Source organism: Petromyzon marinus, chromosome 41 (assembly GCF_048934315.1).
Source record: "Petromyzon marinus isolate PM22_M1 ecotype Great Lakes invasive population chromosome 41, UKy_Petmar_22M1.pri1.0, whole genome shotgun sequence".
In the NCBI taxonomy this organism is placed as follows: domain Eukaryota; kingdom Metazoa; phylum Chordata; class Hyperoartia; order Petromyzontiformes; family Petromyzontidae; genus Petromyzon; species Petromyzon marinus.
In genome coordinates, this window is record NC_133707.1 from 1,286,951 (window position 1) to 1,312,018 (window position 25,068).

At 43.8% G+C, this 25,068-nt stretch overlaps 2 protein-coding genes across 3 annotated transcripts in view; one reads left to right on the top strand and one right to left on the bottom strand.

Moving 5' to 3' along the window:
• Nucleotides 1–210: 210 nt before the first annotated feature.
• LOC116950999 (putative glycine N-acyltransferase-like protein 1B) lies at nucleotides 211–14,000 on the bottom strand. Of its 2 annotated transcripts, XM_076073218.1 has the most exons (6): nucleotides 13,535–14,000; nucleotides 11,007–11,092; nucleotides 10,100–10,207; nucleotides 8,692–8,803; nucleotides 7,994–8,108; nucleotides 211–7,223 (listed from the first exon to the last, which is right to left on the bottom strand). In XM_076073218.1, the coding sequence occupies exons 2-6, from the start codon at nucleotides 11,082–11,084 to the stop codon at nucleotides 6,797–6,799; spliced, it is 840 nt and encodes a 279-aa protein (XP_075929333.1). In that variant the 5' UTR covers nucleotides 11,085–11,092; nucleotides 13,535–14,000; the 3' UTR covers nucleotides 211–6,796. The 2 variants fall into 2 exon arrangements, with proteins under 2 accessions (XP_075929333.1, XP_075929334.1); XM_076073219.1 differs by lacking the exon at nucleotides 11,007–11,092 and having other exon boundaries at nucleotides 13,535–13,982.
• A 10,004-nt stretch (nucleotides 14,001–24,004) lies between these two features.
• Nucleotides 24,005–25,068, top strand: part of LOC116950873 (multiple inositol polyphosphate phosphatase 1-like) — a 61,590-nt gene continuing 60,526 nt past the window's right edge. Inside the window, exon 1 of the mRNA XM_032968993.2 lies at nucleotides 24,005–24,132. The gene's annotated coding sequence lies outside the window, so the exon portion shown is untranslated. The remainder of the gene's footprint in view (nucleotides 24,133–25,068) is intronic.

Consider the following 25,068-nt stretch of genomic DNA (forward strand, 5'->3'; position numbering starts at 1 on the left):
CCGACTGGATTACTATAGTACACTTAGAAATAGATGGACTCTCCAAGTAAGAATTGCAACATTTTCTAACTACCACCAAACCACCATAAATTCACAAATAAATACAAAAAGTTTCTGGCAACTGTTTAACTCAGTTGAAAACAAAGGAAAGCAAAATGTTCTTCCCAAAAAATTCTTATTGGATGACAAATAACTGTTCAGAAAACAAGAAATTGTCAATGGATTTAATTCTCATTTTGGATCAGCAGGGCATATCTTTGACAAAACACACCAGGGTAAAATGTATCCAAATACAGCACTGTTCACATCACTCACTTCTTCTTCTTCACACATCAACCCTAAAAATGTTCGTGAGAGTCATCATTCATAATTCTTGTTTCGTCCCATACCTGAACTGGATGTATTGCATAAGCTGGCATCAATTAAGGCATCATCATCCACGGGTGAAGACGAGTTGCCTGTATTTGCACTTGTGGCTGTGGCAGGTCTCTTTTATAAACCCCTCACACACATTTGAACCTCTTACTTATCAAAGATACATTTATGGTCGAGTGTAAATCCTCTCTTATTCGTCCACTTTATAAAAATTGCTCCAAAAAAGACCCTAATAATTATAGTAGCATGGTGCTAGCTGAAAAGTCACAATCGCCTTCACAGTAAAGTCTGGTTTTTGTTTGAAGATAGCTGCACCACCACAGCAATGATGGATGTAGTGCATTTATTTTCCGTAACCTGGATAAAGGCCACAACTGCTTTGCGCTATTCATCGAATTGTCAAACGCCTTTAATACCGTTAACCATGATAATCTACTTACAAGACTTGATCAATGAAAACATTTAGATGGTAAAATAAAATGGTTAAGAGATACATCTCAGACCGTTTACAGAAGGTACATAGTGATAACATCTCATCTTGTGCGCTTATCATTAATTTATTTGTAGTGGGTATTGTGTTCGTTACACGGGGTTACCTGGTGTATCGTCAGCCACGGGTCAACAGGGGGTGCAACAGCGAGTCCGGCCTGTACGAAGTAACACCGTTAGGCCAGGGAACCCAGAGGGCGGTTGGGAACCGGAGGAACACACCCCAGGCCCCCAGTGGGGGCTGGGGGATTACGCAATAGTCCGAGTCCCTCCAGAAGGTTCGAAAGAGTAGGCGTGGCCAAGGGCGGAGTGACCCTGGGAGCTGCATCCAGCAGCAGCGCCGACCCAACGTCTCTACCAAAGTGGATCGCCGTGACAAAAATAAAGGAAAAGGAAGCTGACCCGGCACTGCAGATGCTACTCTCATCTGGGACCGCGTGCCCCAAATGCCGAAAGATCTGCGGATCCACAATTGGACTTCTCAGCCACCTCCAAGAGCCACCCGTAATGTTCACTCGTACCAGGATCGTAACCCAATTTTCCCCATTGGAACAAAATTTCTGCATTTTGGAATTCTGGATTCGCGAGCGTTTTCAAGAACTATCTCTCGTGGATGGAGAGGGTTTACTGAATATATTTCTCAGGAACGGATGCTGGGTCCCTCCTTACCCAAGGTGTTAACTTCCTTCATGGCCTGCCATTGGATTGACCACATGAGTTGGATTAGTTCCTGGAAGGGTAAATATCCAACAGCCTAAGCCAGGGGTGTCCAAAGTTTTTTTAGTGAGGGCCAAATACAGAAAAATAAACAAAAGGCCAGGCCACACACTAGAGGTGACATATTGACACATGAATACTGTGTGTATTTCTAACTCACCTATAATGTGAAGAACATTGCACTCAGTGGGAGCAGTGATGCTGTCCTTTTGATTGAAGGATGGTTTGACATGTCAGGAGAAAGTTTGGTGGTTGAGACACGAAGGACTTCACAGAGATGGCTATCAGTCATTCTGGTTCTCAGTCTGCTTTTGTTCTGATTTAACAGAGAAAATGTTTGTTCACATATGTATGTTGAGCCGAACAGGCTCATCATTCTTTTTGCGTGGCGTCTCATCAGAGGAAACTTGGCATTATCCAAACTCTGATAGAAGTCAGGGAGGGAGAGAAGCTGATGTTGACTCTTCAGAGAATCATCACATTGCATTTCATTCAGTTCTAACTGCAGACTCTCTTCCACTTCTTCTGCATCCACCAGGAAGGGGGTCGAGAACAGCTTGATTTGTTTTTCAATGACAGAAAAATCTTGGAAACACTGGTTGAATTCTGTCACGAGAGATACAATCACAGACACATATTTCTCCTTTTTAGCAGAAAGGTCGGCCTTTGGAAAAGCAGACTTGATTTCAGACAGCGCAGGGAAGTGTGCAGCATTAAAGCTTCGTAGTTGTGTCTCAAACAGGCGGAGCTTTACACAGAAGCCTTTCATGTGTGCATACAGGTGTGGCACCAGCTGTTCTTTGCCTTGTAGGTTCTTGTTCAGTGTATTCAGATGATGAGTAAGATCAACTAAAAATGCCAGGTCTGCCAGCCACAGAGGGTCACTCAGTTCATGAAGAGGTCGGCCCTTCTCTTTCAAAAACTGGTCGATTTCTGATCTCAGCGAATAAAACCGCTGCAGCATAGAGCCGCGGCTGAGCCAGCGCACATCAGAGTGGTAGAGTACATCCCCGTATTCAGCATCCACATCAGATAGGAAAGCTTGAAATTCTCTGTGGTACAGTCCTCTAGCTCGAATTATGTTGACAGTTTTTACAACAGTGTTCATCACATCGCCCAGCTGCACAGTCTTGGCACACAGTGCTTCTTGGTGGATTATACAGTGCATCCTAACAGCCTCACCTCCGCTCTCTTTTACCTTGGCGCATACCCCCGATGCCATTCCTTTGCGCTCGCCCGTCATGGCCGGAGCTCCATCCGTTGTTACTCCACAGAGCTTGTCCCATTTAAGCCCCATCTATTCAACTGCCTCTGACACAGCTTCAAAAATATCTCTACCCGTCGTTGTGCCTTTTAGGCTCATCATATCAAGCAGTTCCTCCGTACAGCAAAAAATATCATCTACTCCCTGCAAAAAAATTAACAGCTGCGCGGTGTCTGTGGCATCTGTGCTCTCGTCGCATGCTATCGAGTAAAAATCAAAAGCACAAGCTTTGTCTCTCAGCTGAAGTTTCAAGTTAGCTGACAAGTCCTCGATTCTCCGCGCCACTGTATTTCTGGATAAGCTCACGCTGTTGAAATCCTGCACTTTTACCGGGCACATTATTTCTGTGACTTTGATGAGGCACTGCTTCATGAAATCACCGTCTGAGAACGGTTTGCCGTGCTGGGCAATAAGTTTAGTGACTTCATAGCTTGCTGTTGTGGCGTTTTCCTGTATTTTGTTACTACGAAAAAATGTTTGTTGTTGAGCTTGCAGGCTAGCCGCCATTTGCTCGACTTTCTGTGTTCGTTCGGCACCGGTGTACGATGTGTAGCTCTGATGTTTGGTCTCATAGTGCCGACTGATATTATACTCTTTCATCACAGCAACATCTTCATTGCAAATCAAACAGACACACTTTCCGTTGATTTCTTTGAAAAAATATTCATTTTCCCACCGTGTTTGAAATCTTCCACACTCACTCGCTATTTTGCGTTTCTTCGGTGCTGCCATTTCTGGTGACTCGCGGTAAAAGTTTTTGCTTTGCTTAATTTTGTTTAGTGGAGAAGCACGGTTTTCCGTGGCTGGCTCCATCTAGTGTTGAAACAGAGAAGTGCAACAGAGTTGAGCTCAAGCTTCTTGTGCGGGCCATATTCTATTATATTTTCAGAATTTGCTGCGGGCCAATAAAAACTGGACCGCGGGCCGCAGTTGGCCCGCGGTCCGTAGTTTGGACACCCCTGGCCTAAGCAGACAACTTTACACGCATTGGTGATTTTTATCATGCCAGGCAAGCTGTTCTGTTTTTCAAACTTCTCACTGGTGATAATTGACTTTTGCTCGGTCTGTTTTTTCCACTTGAATACACACATAGATATACAAGGAACTATGAAATCCCTAATATGAGCCAAGAATGTCTGTGTGTAACGCACGTGACGTCACTCCACGTCGACCAGCCCCCCTCATTAATAATCATGAACAGGTGGGATCCTCCACATGGACCCCCCCCCCCCAGTCATTAATAATCATGAACGGGTGATGTCACTCCGCATGAAGAAGGTGGAGGGGAAACGAAAATTTGTTTACACAAATTAGCTTTCATTTAGACTTTTCTTTATGGAAACTAAAGCTAATAAAGAAAACACAACAACTAATATAACGAGCCAACAATGGCTGCGTGTGTGACGTCACTCCACATGCCCCCCCCCCCTCATTATTATTCACGTGTGCCTGGGTTTTGTGTCTCGCGCAGAAGATCGAGCGGCTATGATTAAAAAAATGAAAATTTTATGCAAATTCGCTTTCGATTTTACATATCTTTACAGAAAGTGCATTTGGTGCCTTTATTTACTTCTTAGGCACGTCCAACACAAGGCAAGTCTACTTTACGCTTCCAAATTATGCTACAATAAAAATGTCTATGCTAAATTTCGATTTAAAGCTTTCGTGACTGCAATGATTCATCTTCTTTGGTTCTTTCGGTAAAGTAACGTAGAATGAGAATAAAATAATAAATTGATAAAATAAAATAACACAATAATATTCTCACGACGTTTCGGCCACAACACAAGCGGCCTTCATCAGGTGAAGGGACGAGACTGTCTGGTAGGACAGCGCTGGAGTGAAAGAGCCACGTTCAGATCACGGCTTAAGGCTTAAGGCCGTGATCTGAACGTGGCTCTTTCACTCCAGCGCTGTCCTACCAAACATTCTACGTGACTTTACCGAAAGAACCAAAGAAGATGTCTATGCTACTTTGCAGACATTGTATCGAATTCCAATTGTTTTCAACCCCAGTGAGTGAAAGCGGAAGATAAGTACGTATCAGAGCAGTGAATTGCAAGTAATTGAACGTCCGTTAAATGCAGTGCTGCGGTCAAATGCTGTGAGGTGTTTTATGACTTCCTTTGTGCAACATTCACTGCCATTAATACAGCGCTACAGTGAAATGCAGTGAAGTGTTTGATGACATTCTTTTTTAAAATAATCCCTGCCATTACATTTAGACAAGATAAAATTAGTCTCCGATCAATTTTATTCGTAACTCCAATGCTTCTCTTTGCTCTTCGTTATTTGCTAAGTAACTTCAGACACTATCAGCACTCACCTTTTTCACTCTTCGCTATCAAGCGTCCATCGGTGAAGACACATTTGTCAGTTAACAGCTTCAGGTGATTTGAAAACAGTGCTAAAGTGAAGTTAGGGTTTTTTTCAAATTATACAGCCAAGAGATTGTTTGCCTTTGGCCTATTGTGGTAATTTTTTTTTTTACCAATTTTAATGCTTATTTTGCCTCTATGCTAGCTAGATTTGGCCCCTCTGCAGATCACACTGCCACAGTGTCTAAAAAGCGCGAGGCAACCTTTTTCGCAGTGTTCCAGCTGCTGGAGCACGTTATGCGTCGTGAGATCTAAATACGTCAGCACAGGATTGCCAAACATCACGGAGGATGACAATACTGCAGCTAAGAAACGCCGTTTGCAAAGAGCAAGACAGCAGAGATGGAGAGCTCGCCAGAGCCAAGACACTTTGGACAGAATTCTTACAGAGAATGCCGAAAGGCAAGCAAATCGACGAGAACAAGAAAGTCCGGTTCAGACGCAATCTCGACGTGCAGCTGACGCTCTTTATCAAGCAAATCGACGCAAGCGAGAAACTCCACATACGACACAAGCTCGCCTCGCTGCCAATACTGAAAATCGTCTCGCAGGACAAGAACGTCGTAGTCAAGCTATTCGTGCTATGGCAAATGACTTTGTGAAAATGCAAGTGATTGAACACAACTGCAGTATGTTGTGGTTCACTAAATTTTGCTGAGGAGCGACCATCAGATGGAAAGTTCACAAGTTGCTGTCGGAAAGGCAAAGTGAAAGTGGAAAAGCCGATCGACTCCAATGGCAACGTACTCCAATAAATTGCAGGGAAACCTTTTGATCAGTGATAAGGGATTCGCACAAAACATCGTATATCGAGAACTCTTCCAAAGTCATTAATTTCATTTTAAGTTAAGAAAAATGTCTTTATGTGCTACGTTTCCTAATAAAATTAACAATCACACAATAAAACGTCAATTTACATATTTAATATTACAGCTTCCGTCCTAGGACAGGCTAACATTTAAAAGTATGATTTTTTTGGGAAAAAGCAAACTTAACATCCACAACAACATAGGCAGGAGAGGCTCACATGGTAGACTGGGCTGTCAGTTTGGGCTGCCATTAGTGTAAAACATTTTATGGCTGTTAGTCCGCCCATTGGTGACGATTGCCTTCCCTGAGCATTCGCATTCGGTAGTTTCTCAAGCATTCTGTCGCGGATTCATTACAGCGTGTTACAGCGTGGCTGTGCGGAATCCACGTGGAGAGAGGGGAGCGCGAGTTGCGGAAAGTGCACAGCCTTCACAACCCCTGCAGTTGCGATCCGCACCCGGTACTTTCTGAAATTTTTTGTATTAAAAAAGAGACCATGAAGCAGCCGATCTATGAAAAAATAACCTGTGCAGAGGTGATATGATGTAGTTTGTCCTTGTGCGATTGTGGAGGTGCGTGCAGTGGGTTTGCAAAAACTGCCTGTGGAATAGTGCTGGGGGTTACCGTTTGTCATTAAGGACAGTACTGGGATCGTTATAGATAGGTATACATTGTACTCGACCAGTAGTCAGTGCCTACTACAAGCCACCATAATAGTATTCTAGAAAATATCAAGTGAGGATTCATCACTCCTCACTAAATATTAAGACAGCACAGACCAGGGCTCTGCAGTCACCCATGCAAACCCATGGTCAATCGGCTTTGAAAGCCCAATTTTTGTGGCCCACTGTAATGAACGGGTGTTTTCCTCATTAATATAAGCAAACAGAGGGAAATCCTCATTTAATGTGGGTAGAATTGCTGCCATACACTGTAACAACAGACCCTTCTTGCGGTAGTCAGGCCTCACAAATGCAAAGCCAAGCGCTCCATATGAGTGGCCGAGAATCCAGGCGACTGGACTTCCAGAAGCGTCCAGGACACAGCTATTGGGAAATCCATTTTTTATACAAGTCTGGATTAAGCGCAGGCTGTCAGGGTGGCCTTTGTATTTCCATGAGTCACACACCAACTCAGCGTGGCTTGTGTTTAACATCGCCGTTTTCAGGCCTGATTTAGAATTTGGAATTCTGCAAAACAATGGAAGCACAAATAAAACACACGCATAAAAAATAAGTTAAAAATTGGACAATTTTTGAATTCATGGCTTTGGTTGCCAAAGCTGAAGTTTATGATTGGGATGAATATCTTACCGTCACAAGAGGAGGGAACTACATTACATTGTGGTGTTTCAAGTGATGCATTATTACACAACCTGGACTTTTAATGTCCTACTTACAGATTTCTCAAGAAAGCCACTTCAAAACGAGGACGATTCTGGGAAAACCAGGGAAGGTGGACACCCTATTCAATGTCGGGATCTACAATGCCAAGCTGGAGGATGAAAGATCAAGAGTATTAGGTTGAGGCCAGTGCCAGTCAAGGTTGTATCCTCAAGACCAGTGTCTATATATTGAACTTTTTTTCACACCATACATAGCCAAGTGACCGCTGGCCCCCTGGTAGTCTGCAAGGTCATGGGGAAATAGTCGACATCACTATTGCAAACACTATGATTGAGAGTAATTTTAATAAAAAATGAATTGGCTTATTGTGCAATACAAAACCATTTTTTGGGTTGACAATGGTCTGCGGATCCAGAAATATTGGGAACCACTGCTCTAGTATTAGGCCATTGTGAAGCCTGGGGGCTCTATGCCAAGGCCTTGGGACTAAGGCCACACCCGAGGCCTAGGCCGAGGACAAGAGTGGCATTCACTTTTGAATTTGTCTCTTGATAAAATCGCATGGTTGAATAAAAAAAAAACACATGGCAAATATAACACGGCATGACTTGTACCTGAGTGTGGCAGGGTCATTCGTTGTGAACATGTAGTAGGGCGAGGGCCAAGAGAGACGGACATTTTTTCTGGCCGCCAAATCATCCACACGTTCTTTCAAATCAACATCTATACCTGTTTACACACAAAACGTTCAACCAAATGTAACAGTTCTGTGTAGCGGTCTAGGATTTCCTCAGACAAAGATTCATACATGTGCCACTTATTGCTTGAAATACAAGTAATGGCAAGAAATGGCAGAATCATGCTACAGTATTTTTAATGTTATAATTATAAATGCAAAGAAAGCCAAATTGTATGTGACTGTTGTTCTAGTGTGTTTTTTTTTCAAAACTAAAAACTCAACATTTGTGGCAATAACATTACAAGGAACATTATATAACGAGATATGCTTCTAGTAATGGCCCTTCTTTATAACACAAACAGACCAGATATACTGGAGTGGAATAGAGTTGAAGAATGCACTATACACCATGGGGCCTGTTAATAATATATAAATAATGTTTCCTGATTGACATATGAAAAGTTATCTAAGAATAGATATTGAGCAACAGATAATCCCTTCAGTAATCTAAAATGTATTTGTATTTAAAGAATACAAACATTTTTGCATACTGGGTAAGAGAAGTCCATTTTATATTTACTAATTCATTCCAATCCCCTAGTACAATCTATTTTGGATGTACAGACAGTTCACCTGCCAGCATGAAGGGCTTCTTCCATTCCACAACATTAAACAGGAGGCCGGCAAGGCTGCTTGGGTTGAGTGAAAATGTGGAATAGCTGGGCATGAACGGCTTTTCACCGGCCTTGAAAGGAAGATTGCAACATGAAACATTAGGTTCTACATACGAGTCGAACTTAAATAAAACTAATCAATACAACTTTAGCGTTTACATTTTTTATGAGCTCAAAGAAAGTTGCTTCAATGTTATTGGCACGAATAATATGCATTCCTATGGACATTCTGGCCTCAACTTCAAAATTCGTACATAGTGTGTAAACATCGCCACTGAGCTTGACAAAGGCGCTGAGCGTGGTGCTGGCCACCCACGTGTGCCGTGCCGGCCTTCAGAGGTGCTTGCTAAACAGCACTTGCCCCAACAGTCTGTTCAGGCTATCGGGGGGATCTTTGTGTTTGTGTAGGCAGTTGTGGTGACTCATTGTGCCCCTTTCTACATGCAAGCCAGTATCAGGACTCAAGTGAAAATAAAACTGACTTTTTTCTATTTATGGTACGTCATTTTGTTTTATTTACCGTGTAGTGTTATTAAAGTGTTACATGTGTTGCGACTGTGGTTGTCACTGTATGGTGCCGGAGCTTATGAAGCCACGATGGATAATGTGTTGTCATTATGGGCAGCCCGGGTTACAGGGTGTAGTACCACCAGTCCTAGCGGGGCTTGGGTGGCACCGCGAGCAGTGTGCGGTGTGGGCTCCCGGTAAGGGAGCGAGAGGGAGCGTCAGCCAGCCAGGGTTACGTTGGGGCATGATACGCTGGTTGACCTGCCCACACGTGACCCGATGATATTGCAGGGGGGCCACCGGTGGACGGGGGCCGCGGGGCGGTCACGTGGTCCAAAAGAGCTCTCAGGAACCTTCGAGAAAGAGCTCGAGAGACCTGGAAGGTGGGCGCCCCAGCACCCGGCCAGGGGGAATATAACGAGGGCCCTGTGAGGAGCTCGAGGTTCTTCGTGTGCTGGTGTTACGAAGATCCACGTCGGGGAGAAGAAGGCTCTAACAAACGCGGTCCAGGACCTAGCTTGTGGTCCGGACCGGGATAGCGAACTGTGTATTCTGCCATAGTGTGGTTAGATGGGCATTTGAGGCCCGAGTGTAGATCGTGTTATGTTGCGTGCTGTTGTATAATAAATAGTGTTGCTCCCAAGATAACATCTGCGACTCAGTTGGACTCACTACACATGTAAAGGTACAATATTTATTCTGCTTCATGAGTTTATCTTATCTTAACAATGCTTTTCTTTGAACCATAATATATTTCATAATACTGACCGAATTGGCATTTAAATCAGGAACGAATTATGTTCATAAGTCGAGCATTACCCGCTACTGGTCAACCCACCCATGCCCCAAATATAACTCACCTGCTCCCTTGGCTGTACAACTACGGCTTGAAAGTTTGGCCAGGAGTCCACGTAAATGTCCGAGGGTCCGGACATGCCTTTCAGTCCAAAGTACAACCTCCCATACGTCTACAGAAACATGATAGTTAATTAATTGACCTATTTAGAGATTCAGATGATGGTGAGGATGGAGGAGTTGATGACAATGGTTGAACACGATAGATGACAACACTGCATACTGAGAGAAGACTTAACAGATAATGAAACGTTATGGTGATGAAGGTTTAAGATGGTTTTGAATATGTTCAATATAGATAGATGATGAAGACTTTGATTAGAGAAGGATGAAGATCAGGTATATGTGATGATGGATTATGAAGATTAATAAGATGGTCATAAAAGGTGGAGATTGTGGTGATGATTTATTTCCTATGCTTGCCTACTCAGGAAAGCCTGGAGTGAGTCAGGACTATTTCAGCTTTCGGAGTATGACAATGAGAGAGGTATATGATGATGGCAAACTTGGATGATAATAAGAATGAAGATAACGTGCGATGAAGACGGTGCAGTTCCGCTGCACGTTACTTGCCACGCCAATCAGGGACATATTACCGCACTACCGTGAGAGGAAGAGCGCTAGTAATCCACACATTGAGGCCACCATACCTCTGCTAAGTGGGGCGCACAGCATAGTACAGTACAACTGCATTTTTATCGCATTGCCTTCTGCTGCCCATAACGGAGCTCTTGCACCACCCTGCACCACCTGTGTTATGCGTGGTGGTTGCCCATCCAAGCACTGTCCGGGCTCAACTCTTGCTTAGCTTCTAAGTTGTGATGAGATTGGTTTCATTCGGGGTGGTTTGGTCACGGGCAATGAAACAAAGCTCCAGTTAACAACCAAGCAGGTGCTGCTGAGTTCACTCGCCTTGGCAGAGTGGGGAAGACGGCGAGACAAGGCCACCATCAGCTCCCTCAAGTGCTCTCTGCTGCGCAGAATGATCATTTTCTTGTCTGCGAGACCATGGTCAGAGGATGGATACAAACACATTCACGTAGTAACAAACTAAACAGGAGCAATTGGCTGGTTACGAAATATGGATACAGGCAGTCTTCTACTCATGAACACCCTCGCTTACGAACCAGCTGGATATGTTTGTCGGATTGGCTGATCCCGCCTACAACTCCCGTTGGTGCGGGAGCGGTGGAGCCCGGGCCGGGTACCACGCCAGTGCTGGGCGCCATTTTTGCCCGGAGAGGGCACGGCATGGCTGGCGAGCGCCATTTTGCAGAGAGCACGGCACAGCGCTGCATGTCAGCCGGTTGTTTTTTATGCCCACGAACACGGTCCGAGACATGTCGCTTAGTTTCCCCAATGTAACTACTGCCGCAGACACAGCTTAGTTTGTAGACGCCAGAGTTTGCATATCAGGGATCCTATCCTTCACAGATGGGATCAGATCACGAATTTTATGTACTGTGTTAAATCGAGCCTGGATCTTGTGTTTGCTCAAGATTTTGGAAATCTTTTTGGTGACCCCTAGCTATGTATGGCAAGGTGATGGTTTTGATTGGGTCCTCAGATGGTTCTTTCCCAACGGTTGGGGTGGTGGCTGTACGGATTGTGTGGTCCAAATATCCATTCATCTTGAGAACTTGGTGCACGGGTTTCAGTTCACTGGCTAGGTGATGATGGTCGGAGATGTATCGAGTCAGGTTTTAGGTAGGCATCCATATGAGTTGCTATCCTGTAGACAGTGTCCCATTGAGCCATCTGGTCTCTTTTCGATTAGAACATCCAAAGATGGCAGCTTGCCATCCTTTTCCAACTCCACGGTGAATTTGATGGCTGGGTGTATGGAATTAGTGTGGTTGAGGAATTGGTTCAGAGCTGGTCGGCCATGGGGCCAGATGACGCACGTGTCATGTACGTACCTCTTCCACAAGGACGGGCGTAGAGTGGATGCCTGGATGGCGACTGTCTCAAAATTTTCCATGAAAACATTGGCTCCAACCGGAGATAAGGGAGAGCCCATTGGGGTGCCTTCAACTTGTTTGTAAAATGTTCCATTCCAGATGAAGTATGTACTGGTGAGGCAGTGTCTAAGCAGGGCCAGTACATCAGCATTCAATCCTTGTTGGACTAAATCTTCAATGATTGCAATGGTGTCGGACACAGGAACTTTGGTGAACAAAGAAACTACGTCGAAACTAACGAGCAAATCACCTGGAGATAGTGAGATGTCCTTAATTAAGGATACCAAGTGAGCTAAGTACAGATGAGGTGGTGTTAACAGTGAATGGTTGTAAGGTCTCAGACAGAAACCGGGCCAGTTTGTCGGTGGGTGAGTCAATGGTGGAGACGATGGGACGAAGGGGTGTCCCTTCTTTATGGATTTTTGGTAAGCCATACAATCTGGGAGGTCTAGCAGCAGAGGGTTTTAAGGAAAACCGTTTGGTTTGTTCAATTAATGAAGCCGGATCAGTGACGATACTGCTAGTGTAAGGGCCTCCACTCAAGGGAGCTCGAGAGCCCCTCTATGAGTTGTTTAACCAGCTCTTCCTTGCTGTTGGGGATTCCGTACCTACACTTTACCCCACCACACATGACCTGCCAATGAACTGCAATGTTCCCATTTTTACTGCTGGGTGGACAGACGCGGGGGAGTGGATTTCAGAATTCGAATTTTTATTTATACTGGAGGAATCTGATGAGCTATAAAGCTCTTTTTCACAGATGTCCAGTCGACTCACAGATGTCCAGTAGTTTTAATTAATACATGTATTACACTTACAACTGTTGTTTCAATTGTCAAGCCAGGAGATCGAAGCCCACAAACGACCTCTGGGATAGCAAGTACGGTACGTACTGTGCAGTGTGCCAACCATCCCACCATGCCATCAATTAACACAGTGGCATAAATATCAGAGCACATTTCCAGATGTTTGGCGGTCGTATATCATAGGCCACTTTAGAGATCCCTCATTAATATAAACTTGTACGTAATGTATTTATAATTAATTATAGCTTCATATGCTACAGGATGAAAGCTTAATTTACACCCAATTGTATTTCCCGCAATTATGTATCCCCTCCAAAATGTTTGGCTGGGTCTGCTACTGCACGTTATAGTTTCATACCTTTGTTATTATTCCCAACAAAACAAATAAAATAAACGATGCATTAAAACTTTCATAGAAAGCAGTAGTATTGCATATTAATTCCGTGCATTATTACATGTACACAATTTAAAATAAAAACAAGCACAACTTAAATTTTGATTTAAAGCTTTCGTGACTGCAGTAATTCATATTCTTAGCTCTTTCGGTAAAGTCACGTTGAAGGGAAACAATAAAATATAGCAATAAAATAATAAAATATTAAAATATATTATTATTTTATTGTTTCCCTTCAACGTGACTTTACCGAAAAAGCTAAGAATAAGCACAACTTACTTTTGTTAGCCTGAATAGTGCGTGTGATCTCGAGTGTTGGAAATCTTTGATGTCACCTCCTTTGTCGAGAAGAGCAGGGAAATATTTCCTCGTCCAGCAGTCTACATGCAGTTTATATGAGGACTCCGATAATATGCTAATGTGTAACTACACTTGTCCGCTGTTCCATAGTTAAACGGAAAATTACTGTTTAAATTTCTGCAACTGATTCACTGGGATACGACATGCGTAGCCCATGTTAAATTAAAACACGATGGCATTTTCTAGCTCTAACCCCATTATCACAAAAGGTCATCATCAGCCATTATGAATCTACTGCTGGGAAAAAAACCTTATCTTTTGACACGGTTGTGATGTAACAATCGATGTGGCTCTTTGCTGGTTAGTGCCGGTTGATGAAGACGGTGAGCATAAATGTGGGAACATAGAAGTACAATACAACGATTATTTTCGCACCGGATAGGCTCACAGTGATGACATGACCTTTACTCTTCTATTTAAGACCGAAACAGAACTTCTTAAAAATTCTGGCGATCACCTGATGAAGCTGATGTAATCACCAGCGAAACGTCGTACTCTAAATGTAGATGTTGTGGGTTTACTCTCAAACACACCGTTGTGCTGAAGTAATAACTAATTCATCTTCTTTGGTTCTTTCGGTAAAGTCACGTAGAATGAGAATAAAATAATAAATTGATAAAATAAAATAACACAATAATATTCTCACGACGTTTCGGCCACAACACAAGCGGCCTTCATCAGGTGAAGGGGGCGAGACTGTCTGGTAGGACAGTGCTGGAGTGAGAGAGCCACGTTCAGATCACGGCTTTTAAGCTGTGTGAGAGGAACAAAGAGCCTTGACAAAGGAATTAGCATAAAATTTAGCATTTAAATGGCTGAATGATTAGCTTGTGACTGGTCACAGAAATAGCTATGTTAAAAGTTAAAGCATACACATCCGCAGAGGCACCCATTGTTAAAAGGAATTAGCATAGAATTTAGCATTGAAATAGCTAAGTTAAGGCATACACATCCGCAGAGGCACCTCTTGACAATGGGATTAGCATAGAATTTAGCATTGAAATGGCTGAGTGATTCGCTTGTAACTGCTACAGAAATAGTTACGTTGAAGTCAGAGCATACACATTCACCGAGGCACTTAGTACAAATCAAACAGGAGAATTTAGCATTGAAATAACTAGGCGAATTTAGCATTGAAATAACTGGGTGATTTGCTAGTGACTGGTCACAGAAATGACTACACATCTGAGCTATTCACAGTATTATATAGTGAACCAATAAAAACTAAAATATAAATTACCTTCATGTTATCAATCAGCTAAGCTACCAACCATAAGTCGTTATATATCACAATGCTATATGGCGAAAAAATGGGTGGATTCTTACCCTCAAATTTCCGTACCACGGATAGCTACGGGCCCCGTTCAGACGGACGAGTTCGTCCATGGTCGGAACAGAGGAGGGGGAGAGAGACAGCTGCGAAGCCCTAGTATACTTCATGTTGTAAACCATACCATTAACCGTGGTGTGAGAGGTATTAAGAGGCAATGCTGGCGAAAGAGCTGCGGTCTGAAGGTCATCGTAAAATTACAATTAATTAAGAACAGAAATGATTTAACACATCTTTCCAGTGGTTAATAAGCCTGAATCCATCTTCTCGGTTGAAATTGTCTCTGTGCTTGTATATGTGAATGGCCTCATGAACGAATCTCTCATGGTAGCCGGTTGGTTTGCAAAGAACCTCCGTCTTGGAGAAGTCTATGTCATGTGAGCCCACTGAATTGTAACAGTGATCTGCCACGGCAGAGGAGTTCGTCTTACCGTGTTTCAAGTCTGCTTTATGTTCGCGGATGCGGTCCGAGATATGTCTTTTGGTTTCTCCAATGTAGCTACTACCACAGAGGCACTTTAGTTTGTAAACGCCCGGGTACTGTATGTCTGGAAGAGCATCTTTTACAAATGGAACTAAATCACGGATTTTGTGTACTGTGTTGAATCGGACCTGGATCTTGTGTTTATTCAGGATTTTGGAGATCTTTTTAGTGACCCCTGCAATGTAGGGTAAGGTGATGGTTTTGAGTGGCTCCACAAGAGGATCCTTCTTCATGACTGGAGTGATGGCTTTGCGGATTGTGTAGTCGGAGTAGCCATTAGCCCTGAGAGCCTGGTGTACGTGCTTGAGTTCACTGGTAATGTGTTCCTGGTCGGAAATGCATTGGGCTCTATGGTATAGAGTCTTGATGAGGCAGTTCTTCTGGGATGGATGGTGGTGGGAATCCGGTTTCAAGTAAGCATCTGTATGGGTAGCTTTCCTGTAGACAGAGTGGCTCATTGAACCATCATGTCTCCCTTTAATTAAGACATCCAGAAAGGGTAGTTTGCCATCTTTTTCGACCTCCATGGTAAATCTGATGGCTGGGTGTATGGAATTGATGTGGTCGCGGAATTGGTCTAGAGCAGGCTGGCCATGTGGCCAGATGACAAAGGTGTCATCAACGTACCTCTTCCATAAGGTCGGGCGTAGAGTAGCAGTCTGGATGGCGTCAGTTTCAAATTTTTCCATGAATACGTTGGCTACAACCGGAGATAGGGGGGAGCCCATTGGGGTGCCCTCAGTTTGTTTGTAGAAAGTTCCATTCCAGGTGAAGTATGTGTTGGTTAAGCAATGTCTCACCAGGGGGGGTACATCAGTATGCAGTCCTTGATGAACAAGGTCTTCAATGATAGCGATGGTGTCAGGTACCGGGACTTTGGTGAACAAGGACACCACATCAAAACTGACAAGCAGGTCGTTTGGGGACAGGGAAATGTCTTTGATTGGCGATACCAGGTGAGTAGAATTTAGTACCGCAGAGGTGGTTTTTCCAGTGAAAGGTCGCAGTATATCAGCCAGAAAACGTGCCAGTTTGTAGGTGGGGGAGCTGATAGTAGAGACGATGGGACGAAGGGGTGTATCTTCTTTGTGTATCTTTGGAAGGCCATATAATCTTGGTGGTTTGGCAGCAGAGGGTTTCAACGAGAACTGTTTGATCTCATCAATTAATGCTGTTGAATCAGAGATAATTTTGTTCGTTTTGGTGACCAGGCTGTTGGTGGGATCTCTTTTTATTTTTGTATAGCTGCCATCGTTGAGTACTTCTTGAATGTTGTTGTTATATTCTGTTTTGTCCATGATGACAGTGGCATTGCCTTTGTCGGCTGAGAGAACGACAATATCATCCCTCTTTTTTAATTGAGATAATTCAAAACGTTCGTCTTTGCTGATGTTGCTAGGTGGCAACTTAGCGTTTTTGAGGGTTGCAGCGATTTCAGATCTTGCTACGTCTGCAGAGATGTGACTCAAGCCCTTGAGTGCAACGTCGACATGGGCAATGATATCATTAACCGGTAAGTGTCTCGGTGTGACAGCAAAGTTTAGACCTTTAGCTAAAACGGATTTCAGACCATCAGAAATGGAACTGTTACTGCGATTAATTACGACTTTGTTGACGTCTATCTTTTCGGTGTGTGGATCCGATTTTTTGCTGGAGAGGTGATTGAATTTGGAAATCAAATTGTCCCTACATTTGTTCGACATAGTGGCAGCCGAAGAGGTAGTCATATTGTCTACATGTTCCCAATCCGATGTAGACATTGTTGCTGTCAATTTTAAGTGTGATTTGTAGAGTGTCTTGTCTAACTGATCGAGTTCGGTGCATGTAAGTCTGATTTTTTCCGAGATAAGAGCGAAGCTAGTTCTAGCTAGAATTCGTTTTGCATTGAGAGAAGTTGCAACAGCAGAGGTTAGTGTAAATGCGGTTGGTATTACCTTAGAGTCGCGGCATCTCTTCAGAAAGGTGAGAGACTCGATTAGTTGAGCCTTGTTCATCAAGGACTGCATACTGATGTACCCCCCCTGGTGAGACATTGCTTAACCAACACATACTTCACCTGGAATGGAACTTTCTACAAACAAACTGAGGGCACCCCAATGGGCTCCCCCCTATCTCCGGTTGTAGCCAACGTATTCATGGAAAAATTTGAAACTGACGCCATCCAGACTGCCACTCTACGCCCGACCTTATGGAAGAGGTACGTTGATGACACCTTTGTCATCTGGCCACATGGCCAGCCTGCTCTAGACCAATTCCGCGACCACATTAATTCCATACACCCAGCCATCAGATTTACCATGGAGGTCGAAAAAGATGGCAAACTACCCTTTCTGGATGTCTTAATTAAAAGGAGACATGATGGTTCAATGAGCCACTCTGTCTACAGGAAAGCTACCCATACAGATGCTTACTTGAAACCGGATTCCCACCACCATCCATCCCAGAAGAACTGCCTCATCAAGACTCTATACCATAGAGCCCAATGCATTTCCGACCAGGAACACATTACCAGTGAACTCAAGCACGTACACCAGGCTCTCAGGGCTAATGGCTACTCCGACTACACAATCCGCAAAGCCATCACTCCAGTCATGAAGAAGGATCCTCTTGTGGAGCCACTCAAAACCATCACCTTACCCTACATTGCAGGGGTCACTAAAAAGATCTCCAAAATCCTGAATAAACACAAGATCCAGGTCCGATTCAACATAGTACACAAAATCCGTGATTTAGTTCCATCTGTAAAAGATGCTCTTCCAGACATACAGTACCCGGGCGTTTACAAACTAAAGTGCCTCTGTGGTAGTAGCTACATTGGAGAAACCAAAAGACATATCTCGGACCGCATCCGCGAACATAAAGCAGACTTGAAACACGGTAAGACGAACTCCTCTGCCGTGGCAGATCACTGTTACAATTCAGTGGGCTCACATGACATAGACTTCTCCAAGACAGAGGTTCTTTGCAAACCAACCGGCTACCATGAGAGATTCGTTCATGAGGCCATTCACATATACAAGCACAGAGACAATTTCAACCGAGAAGATGGATTCAGGCTTAGTAACCACTGGAAAGATGTGTTAAATCATTTCTGTTCTTAATTAATTGTAATTTTACGATGACCTTCAGACCGCAGCTCTTTCGCCAGCATTGCCTCTTAATACCTCTCACACCACGGTTAATGGTATGGTTTACAACATGGAGTATACTAGGGCTTCGCAGCTGTCTCTCTCCCCCTCCTCTGTTCCGACCATGGACGAACTCGTCCGTCTGAACGCGGCCCGTAGCTATCCGTGGTACGGAAATTTGAGGGTAAGAATCCACCCATTTTTTCGCCATATAGCATTGTGATATATAACGACTTATGGTTGGTAGCTTAGCTGATTGGAGAATATAGAGTTTATTGATAACATGAAGGTAATTTATATTTTAGTTTTTATTGGTTCACTATATAGTACTGTGAATAGCTCAGATGTGTAGTCATTTCTGTGACCAGTCACTAGCAAATCACCCAGTTATTTCAATGCTAAATTCGCCTAGTTATTTCAATGCTAAATTCTCCTGTTTGATTTGTACTAAGTGCCTCGGTGAATGTGTATGCTCTGACTTCAACGTAACTATTTCTGTAGCAGTTACAAGCGAATCACTCAGCCATTTCAATGCTAAATTCTATGCTAATCCCATTGTCAAGGGGTGCCTCTGCGGATGTGTATGCCTTAACTGAGCTATTTCAATGCTAAATTCTATGCTAATTCCTTTTAACAATGGGTGCCTCTGCGGATGTGTATGCTTTAACTTTTAACATAGCTATTTCTGTGACCAGTCACAAGCTAATCATTCAGCCATTTCAATGCTAAATTTTATGCTAATTCCTTTGTCAAGGCTCTTTGTTCCTCTCACACAGCTTAAAAGCCGTGATCTGAACGTGGCTCTCTCACTCCAGCGCTGTCCTACCAGACAGTCTCGCCCCCTTCACCTGATGAAGGCCGCTTGTGTTGTGGCCGAAACGTCGTGAGAATATTATTGTGTTATTTTATTTTATCAATTTATTATTTTATTCTCATTCTACGTGACTTTACCGAAAGAACCAAAGAAGATGAATCATTGCAGTCACGAAAGCTTTAAATCGAAATTTAATAACTAATTGGCACGTGTTGTTTTCATGTCAAACCTTACTAATTGGCTGACAGGTGGTAGCAGGTTTAACGACACATTTATTGTTACACGATCTAACCCATATTAACTGTTGGTGCATTCCAGGTGATTTGGCCATAGGGCAAATGTTAAATGTACAACTCTTTCTGACTTTAATACAGGTTTAAGATGTTGAAACACCAAATAGACAACCTATGGATATACATAACGTCTGTATTAATCACACATACTTGTGGTAAAACATACAAACAAATATGCGTTGGTACAATGATGTATGCATTGTGATCTTGATTCTGCCAAAAAGGGTCCCATTGATATATATGGGGCTAGTTTGTTGTTTAAATTAGCCCCACCTCTGTCTACTTTTCAATATAAATTGCACATCACAGTTAAGTATTTGGTAGGTTGTAAGTGGTGGGATAAAGTGTGGGTAGTCAGCTCTTTCAAGATTACTGGCCAGTGTGGAAGAGTAGGGCAAATTACAATAGTATTGATGCAATTGCAGGGCTGCACCATTACATAGAAATACTCATTCTTAGACACGTGATTCAGTGCATGTGTAGTGTAATAGCGCCGGCTGCTGGGCAGCAGCAGCAACTGTGGTGGACAGAGTACACACGCCGGTGAGTGTGTGTTGGGGTGTGTTGGCAGGGCGGAGGAACTGGTGCAAACGTCACAGACAACCCCATCTGGAAGCCCCTGGAACCCGTTAGTGGGTTCGAGAAGGGAGGCGTGGCCAAGGCGGAGTTAGGCCACGCTGGGAGGATAAAAGGAGCCGAAAGCGGGAGCTCGAGGCTGCCGGTTCTGGGATTGGATTTGTCTCGTCGTTGATGTCGTCTCGTCGCCGTCGTCGCTGCCATCTTCGCTAGATATTGCGCTGCTAGAAGTTGGCTGTCTCAGTCAGCGCCGTCAGACCGTGAATGTTCTGAATAAAATAAGTTGCCTCGTCCCCGAATCGCTGACACTACACATGTAAGTAAAGAGGAGTCCAGCAGGAAGTCAGTGAGCTTATGAGCTTTTTAATCAGCCAGCATAGAAGGCACATGCAGTCTTAACGTACTTACACGAAGGCGCCTGATCAATCATTTACCTGTACTTTTGTGTCCTCTATCCAAACCACTCAAGCTTTAACCACCAATCATAATTCAGCTACTTTACCTGCCCTCAATCGACACCGTCTCCTTCTTTGAGTGTTGGCGGTCTTTCTCCCCAAAATCCTCTCTGATATAATCACCTTTGAATACCGTGACGCTTCCCCAATCAGGTGCACACTCCAGAGACAAGCATTTGGGGTGTTTAGGTTAAAGCCCGGTTTTGATAGAATTTCCCAACTGAATTAATTTTAAACAATGCAGCCGTCAAGCCGCCATTTGGCCGTGGAGAGTAGTTAATGATATAATTTTCAATTATATAATGCGAGGTGACTTAGCCTGTCATTCCTCCGGAGTCAATATAATGATTCGAGGATGATCTCTACCACAGCTTTACAAATGGGTGCTGAGATAACGCAGGAGTCCGATCTTGCAACCACAGACCTGCCCGCAGATAATAGACATGTCTTCGCAGGTCATGTCCTTGCTGGCTGGGGGTTCTTTCCCTGTCCTTCATTCCTGGTCTCTCTCTCTCTCTTTTCAGTTATGAGGGCTAGAGCGCTTCTCTTCGAAGCGGGCCACTGCCTGATGGGAGGATGTGCCGCTATTGACGTCGGCTGATGGCTTGCTCCTCCCAGCTTGTAATGTCCACATCAGATTTCCTGAGATACACTTTCAGTGTGTATTTGTAGCATTTCCTCTGATTACCACAGGATCTCTGATCGTGGGTGAGCTGGGAGTAGAGGGTTTATCTGTAGAGACAGGATTCTGGCATCCGCACAAAATGTCCTGTCCAGCGAAGTTGGTGCAATGAAGAACAGTGCCTCAATGCTGGTGACATTGGCTTCAGTGAGGATGCTGGCATTAGTGTGGTCAGTGTATGATGTGAGTCAGTGTATGATGTGTGAGTGAGTCAGTGTATGATGTGTGAGTGAGTCAGTGTATGTGTGAGTGAGTCAGTGTATGGTGTGAGTCAGTGTATGATGTGTGAGTGAGTCAGTGTATGATGTTTGAGTCAGTGTATGATGTGTGAGTGAGTCAGTGTATGATGTGTGAGTGAGTCAGTGCATGATGTGTGAGTCAGTATATGATGTGTGAGTGAGTCAGTGTATGATGAGTGAGTGTATGATGTGTGAGTCAGTGTATGATGTGTGAGTGAGTCAGTGCATGATGTGTAAGTGTATGATGTGTGAGTCAGTGTATGATGTGTGAGTGAGTCAGTGTATGATGTGTGAGTGAGTCAGTGTATGATGAGTAAGTCAGTGTATGATGTGTGAATGAGTCAGTGTATAATGAGTGAGTCAGTGTATGATGTGTGAGTCAGTATATGATGTGTGAGTCAGTGTGTGATGTGTGAGTCAGTGTATGATGTGTGAGTGAGTCAGTGTATGATGTGTGAGTGAGTCAGTGCATGATGTGTGAGTCAGTGTATGATGTGTGAGTCAGTGTATGATGTGTGAGTCAGTGTATGATGTGTGAGTGAGTCAGTGTATGATGTGTGTGTGAGTCAGTGTATGATGAGTGAGTGAGTCAGTGTATGATGTGTGAGTGAGTCAGTGTATGATGTGAGTCAGTGTATGATGTGAGTGAGTCAGTGTATGATGTGTGAGTCAGTGTATGATGTGTGAGTCAGTGTATGATGTGTGAGTGAGTCAGTGCATGATGTGTGAGTCAGTGTATGATGTGTGAGTCAGTGTATGATGTGTGAGTGAGTCAGTGTATGATGTGTGACTGAGTCAGTGTATGATGTGAGTGAGTCAGTGTATGATGTGAGTCAGTGTATGATGTGTGAGTGAGTCAGTGTATGATGTGTGAGTGAGTCAGTGTATGATGTGTGAGTGAGTCAGTGTATGATGAGTAAGTCAGTGTATGATGTGTGAATGAGTCAGTGTATAATGAGTGAGTCAGTGTATGATGTGTGAGTCAGTATATGATGTGTGAGTCAGTGTGTGATGTGTGAGTCAGTGTATGATGTGTGAGTGAGTCAGTGCATGATGTGTGAGTGAGTCAGTGCATGATGTGTGAGTCAGTGTATGATGTGTGAGTCAGTGTATGATGTGTGAGTCAGTGTATGATGTGTGAGTGAGTCAGTGTATGATGTGTGTGTGAGTCAGTGTATGATGAGTGAGTGAGTCAGTGTATGATGTGAGTCAGTGTATGATGTGAGTGAGTCAGTGTATGATGTGTGAGTCAGTGTATGATGTGTGAGTCAGTGTATGATGTGTGAGTGAGTCAGTGCATGATGTGTGAGTCAGTGTATGATGTGTGAGTCAGTGTATGATGTGTGAGTGAGTCAGTGTATGATGTGTGACTGAGTCAGTGTATGATGTGAGTGAGTCAGTGTATGATGTGAGTCAGTGTATGATGTGTGAGTGAGTCAGTGTATGATGTGTGAGTGAGTCAGTGTAAGATGTGTGAGTGAGTCAGTGTATGATGAGTGAGTGAGTCAGTGTATGATGTGTGAGTGAGTCAGTGTATGTGAGTCAGTGTATGATGTGCGAGTCAGTGTATGATGTGTGAGTGAGCCAGTGTATGATGTGTGAGTCAGTGTATGATGTATGAGTCAGTGTATGATGTGTGAGTGAGTCAGTGTATGATGTGTGAGTGAGTCAGTGTATGATGTGTGAGTGAGTCAGTGTATGATGTATGAGTCAGTGTATGATGTGTGAGTCAGTGTATGTGTGAGTGAGTCAGTGCATGATGTATGAGTGAGTCAGTGTATGAGTGAGTGAGTCAGTGTATGATGAGTGAGTCAGTGTATGATGTGTGAGTGAGTCAGTGCATGATTTGTTAGTCAGTGTATGATGTGAGTCAGTGTATGATGTGTGAGTCAGTGTATGATGTGAGTCAGTGTATGATGTGTGAGTCAGTGTATGATGTGTGAGTCAGTGTATGATGTGTGAGTCAGTGTATGATGTGTGAGTCAGTGTATGATGTGTGAGTCAGTGTATGATGTGTGAGTCAGTGTATGATGTGTGAGTCAGTGTATGATGTGTGAGTCAGTGTATGATGTGTGAGTCAGTGTATGATGTGTGAGTGAGTCAGTGTCGGCCCCTGCCAGCCGCCGCTGCGAGCGCGGCTCGGGATCGCCCCAACGCGGTAAAAATGATGCATACACTAACTCACTCACACATGTATGAATTCGTACCTGTCAAACCAGACGGTTTACTCGCATCCTCGCACAGGGAAATTGAGTCTTCAGGCCCACACGGCGTACAGCCGTTTTCAACACGAGCAACAAAAACGTTGTCTGTTTGTTTGTATCTCTCTTGTGAAGGCACTTTGTAGGATAAACGTTGAGATGTATCGGGGTGCCCAATAAGGTGTGGATTGGTCTGTAATAGGGTCTAGCGCACGAGCGGTAAGGGGCTGCCGGGTTGGGGAGTTGGGGAGTTCACCGACTGAATCCGCATTTAAAAGACAATCACCAAGCCACCCGGCCGCGCGGGTCGCCAGGGTAAGTTTATTTCTCTCCTCCCCTCTCATCTCGACGGCTTTCTTTGTATAATGATGACGTGCTGCGGCCGTATTATGCATTCATTTCGTGTTTGATGTGAACTCGTTACGAACGCAGCGTTGTCCAAGCCTCTGCTGTCCGTGCTGTGGACTTGCCTCTCTCCTCAATTGCATCCTAACTTGAGGCCGTCTCTCTCTCTCTCTTATCTTTTACCAACCCCCGTCTGTCAAATAAATGTCCCAATTTATTGTACGGTGGCTTGCAATCACATGGTTTTATATGCTCCGTATATATGTGTGTGTATCTCCAATTTGTATGATATCGATTTAAAGCTTTCGTGACTGCAATGATTCATCTTCTTTGGTTCTTTCGGTAAAGTCACGTAGAATGATAATAAAATAATAAATTGATAAAATAAAATAACACAATAATATTCCCACGACGTTTCGGCCACAACACAAGCGGCCTTCATCAGGTGAAGGGGGCGAGACTGTCTGGTAGGACAGCGCTGGAGTGACTCCAGCGCTGTGTGAGTCAGTGTATGACAGCAGAGTTACTAACTCTATAACTAACACCAGCAGGGTTACTAACTCTGTAACTAACACCAACAGAGTTACTAACTCTGTAACTAACACCAACAGAGTTACTACCTCTATAACTAAAACCAGCAGAGTAACTAACTCTGTAAACTAACACCAACAGGGTTACTAACTCTGTAACTAACACCAACAGAGTTACTAACTCTGTAACTAACACCAACAGTTACTAACTAAGAAAACTAACACCAGCAGAGTTACTAACTCTGTAAACTAACACCAGCAGGGTTACTAACTCTGTAAACTAACACCAGCAGGGTTACTAACTCTGTAACTAACACCAGCAGGGTTACTAACTCTGTAACTAACACCAACAGAGTTACTAACTCTGTAACTAATA

Bases quoted from the DNA above. Each gene is read 5' to 3' on its own strand.
- LOC116950999 (XM_076073218.1), bottom strand. From the start codon at position 11,084: ATGATCATTCTGCGCAGCAGAGAGCACTTGAGGGAGCTGATGGTGGCC. The intron at 10,208-11,006 runs GCGAGTGAACTC...ATGTTTCTGTAG, and splicing joins GTCTTCCCCACTCTGCCAAG to ACGTATGGGAGGTTGTACTT. The intron at 7,224-7,993 runs GTACAAGTCATG...ATTGTTTTGCAG, and splicing joins AATGACCCTGCCACACTCAG to AATTCCAAATTCTAAATCAG.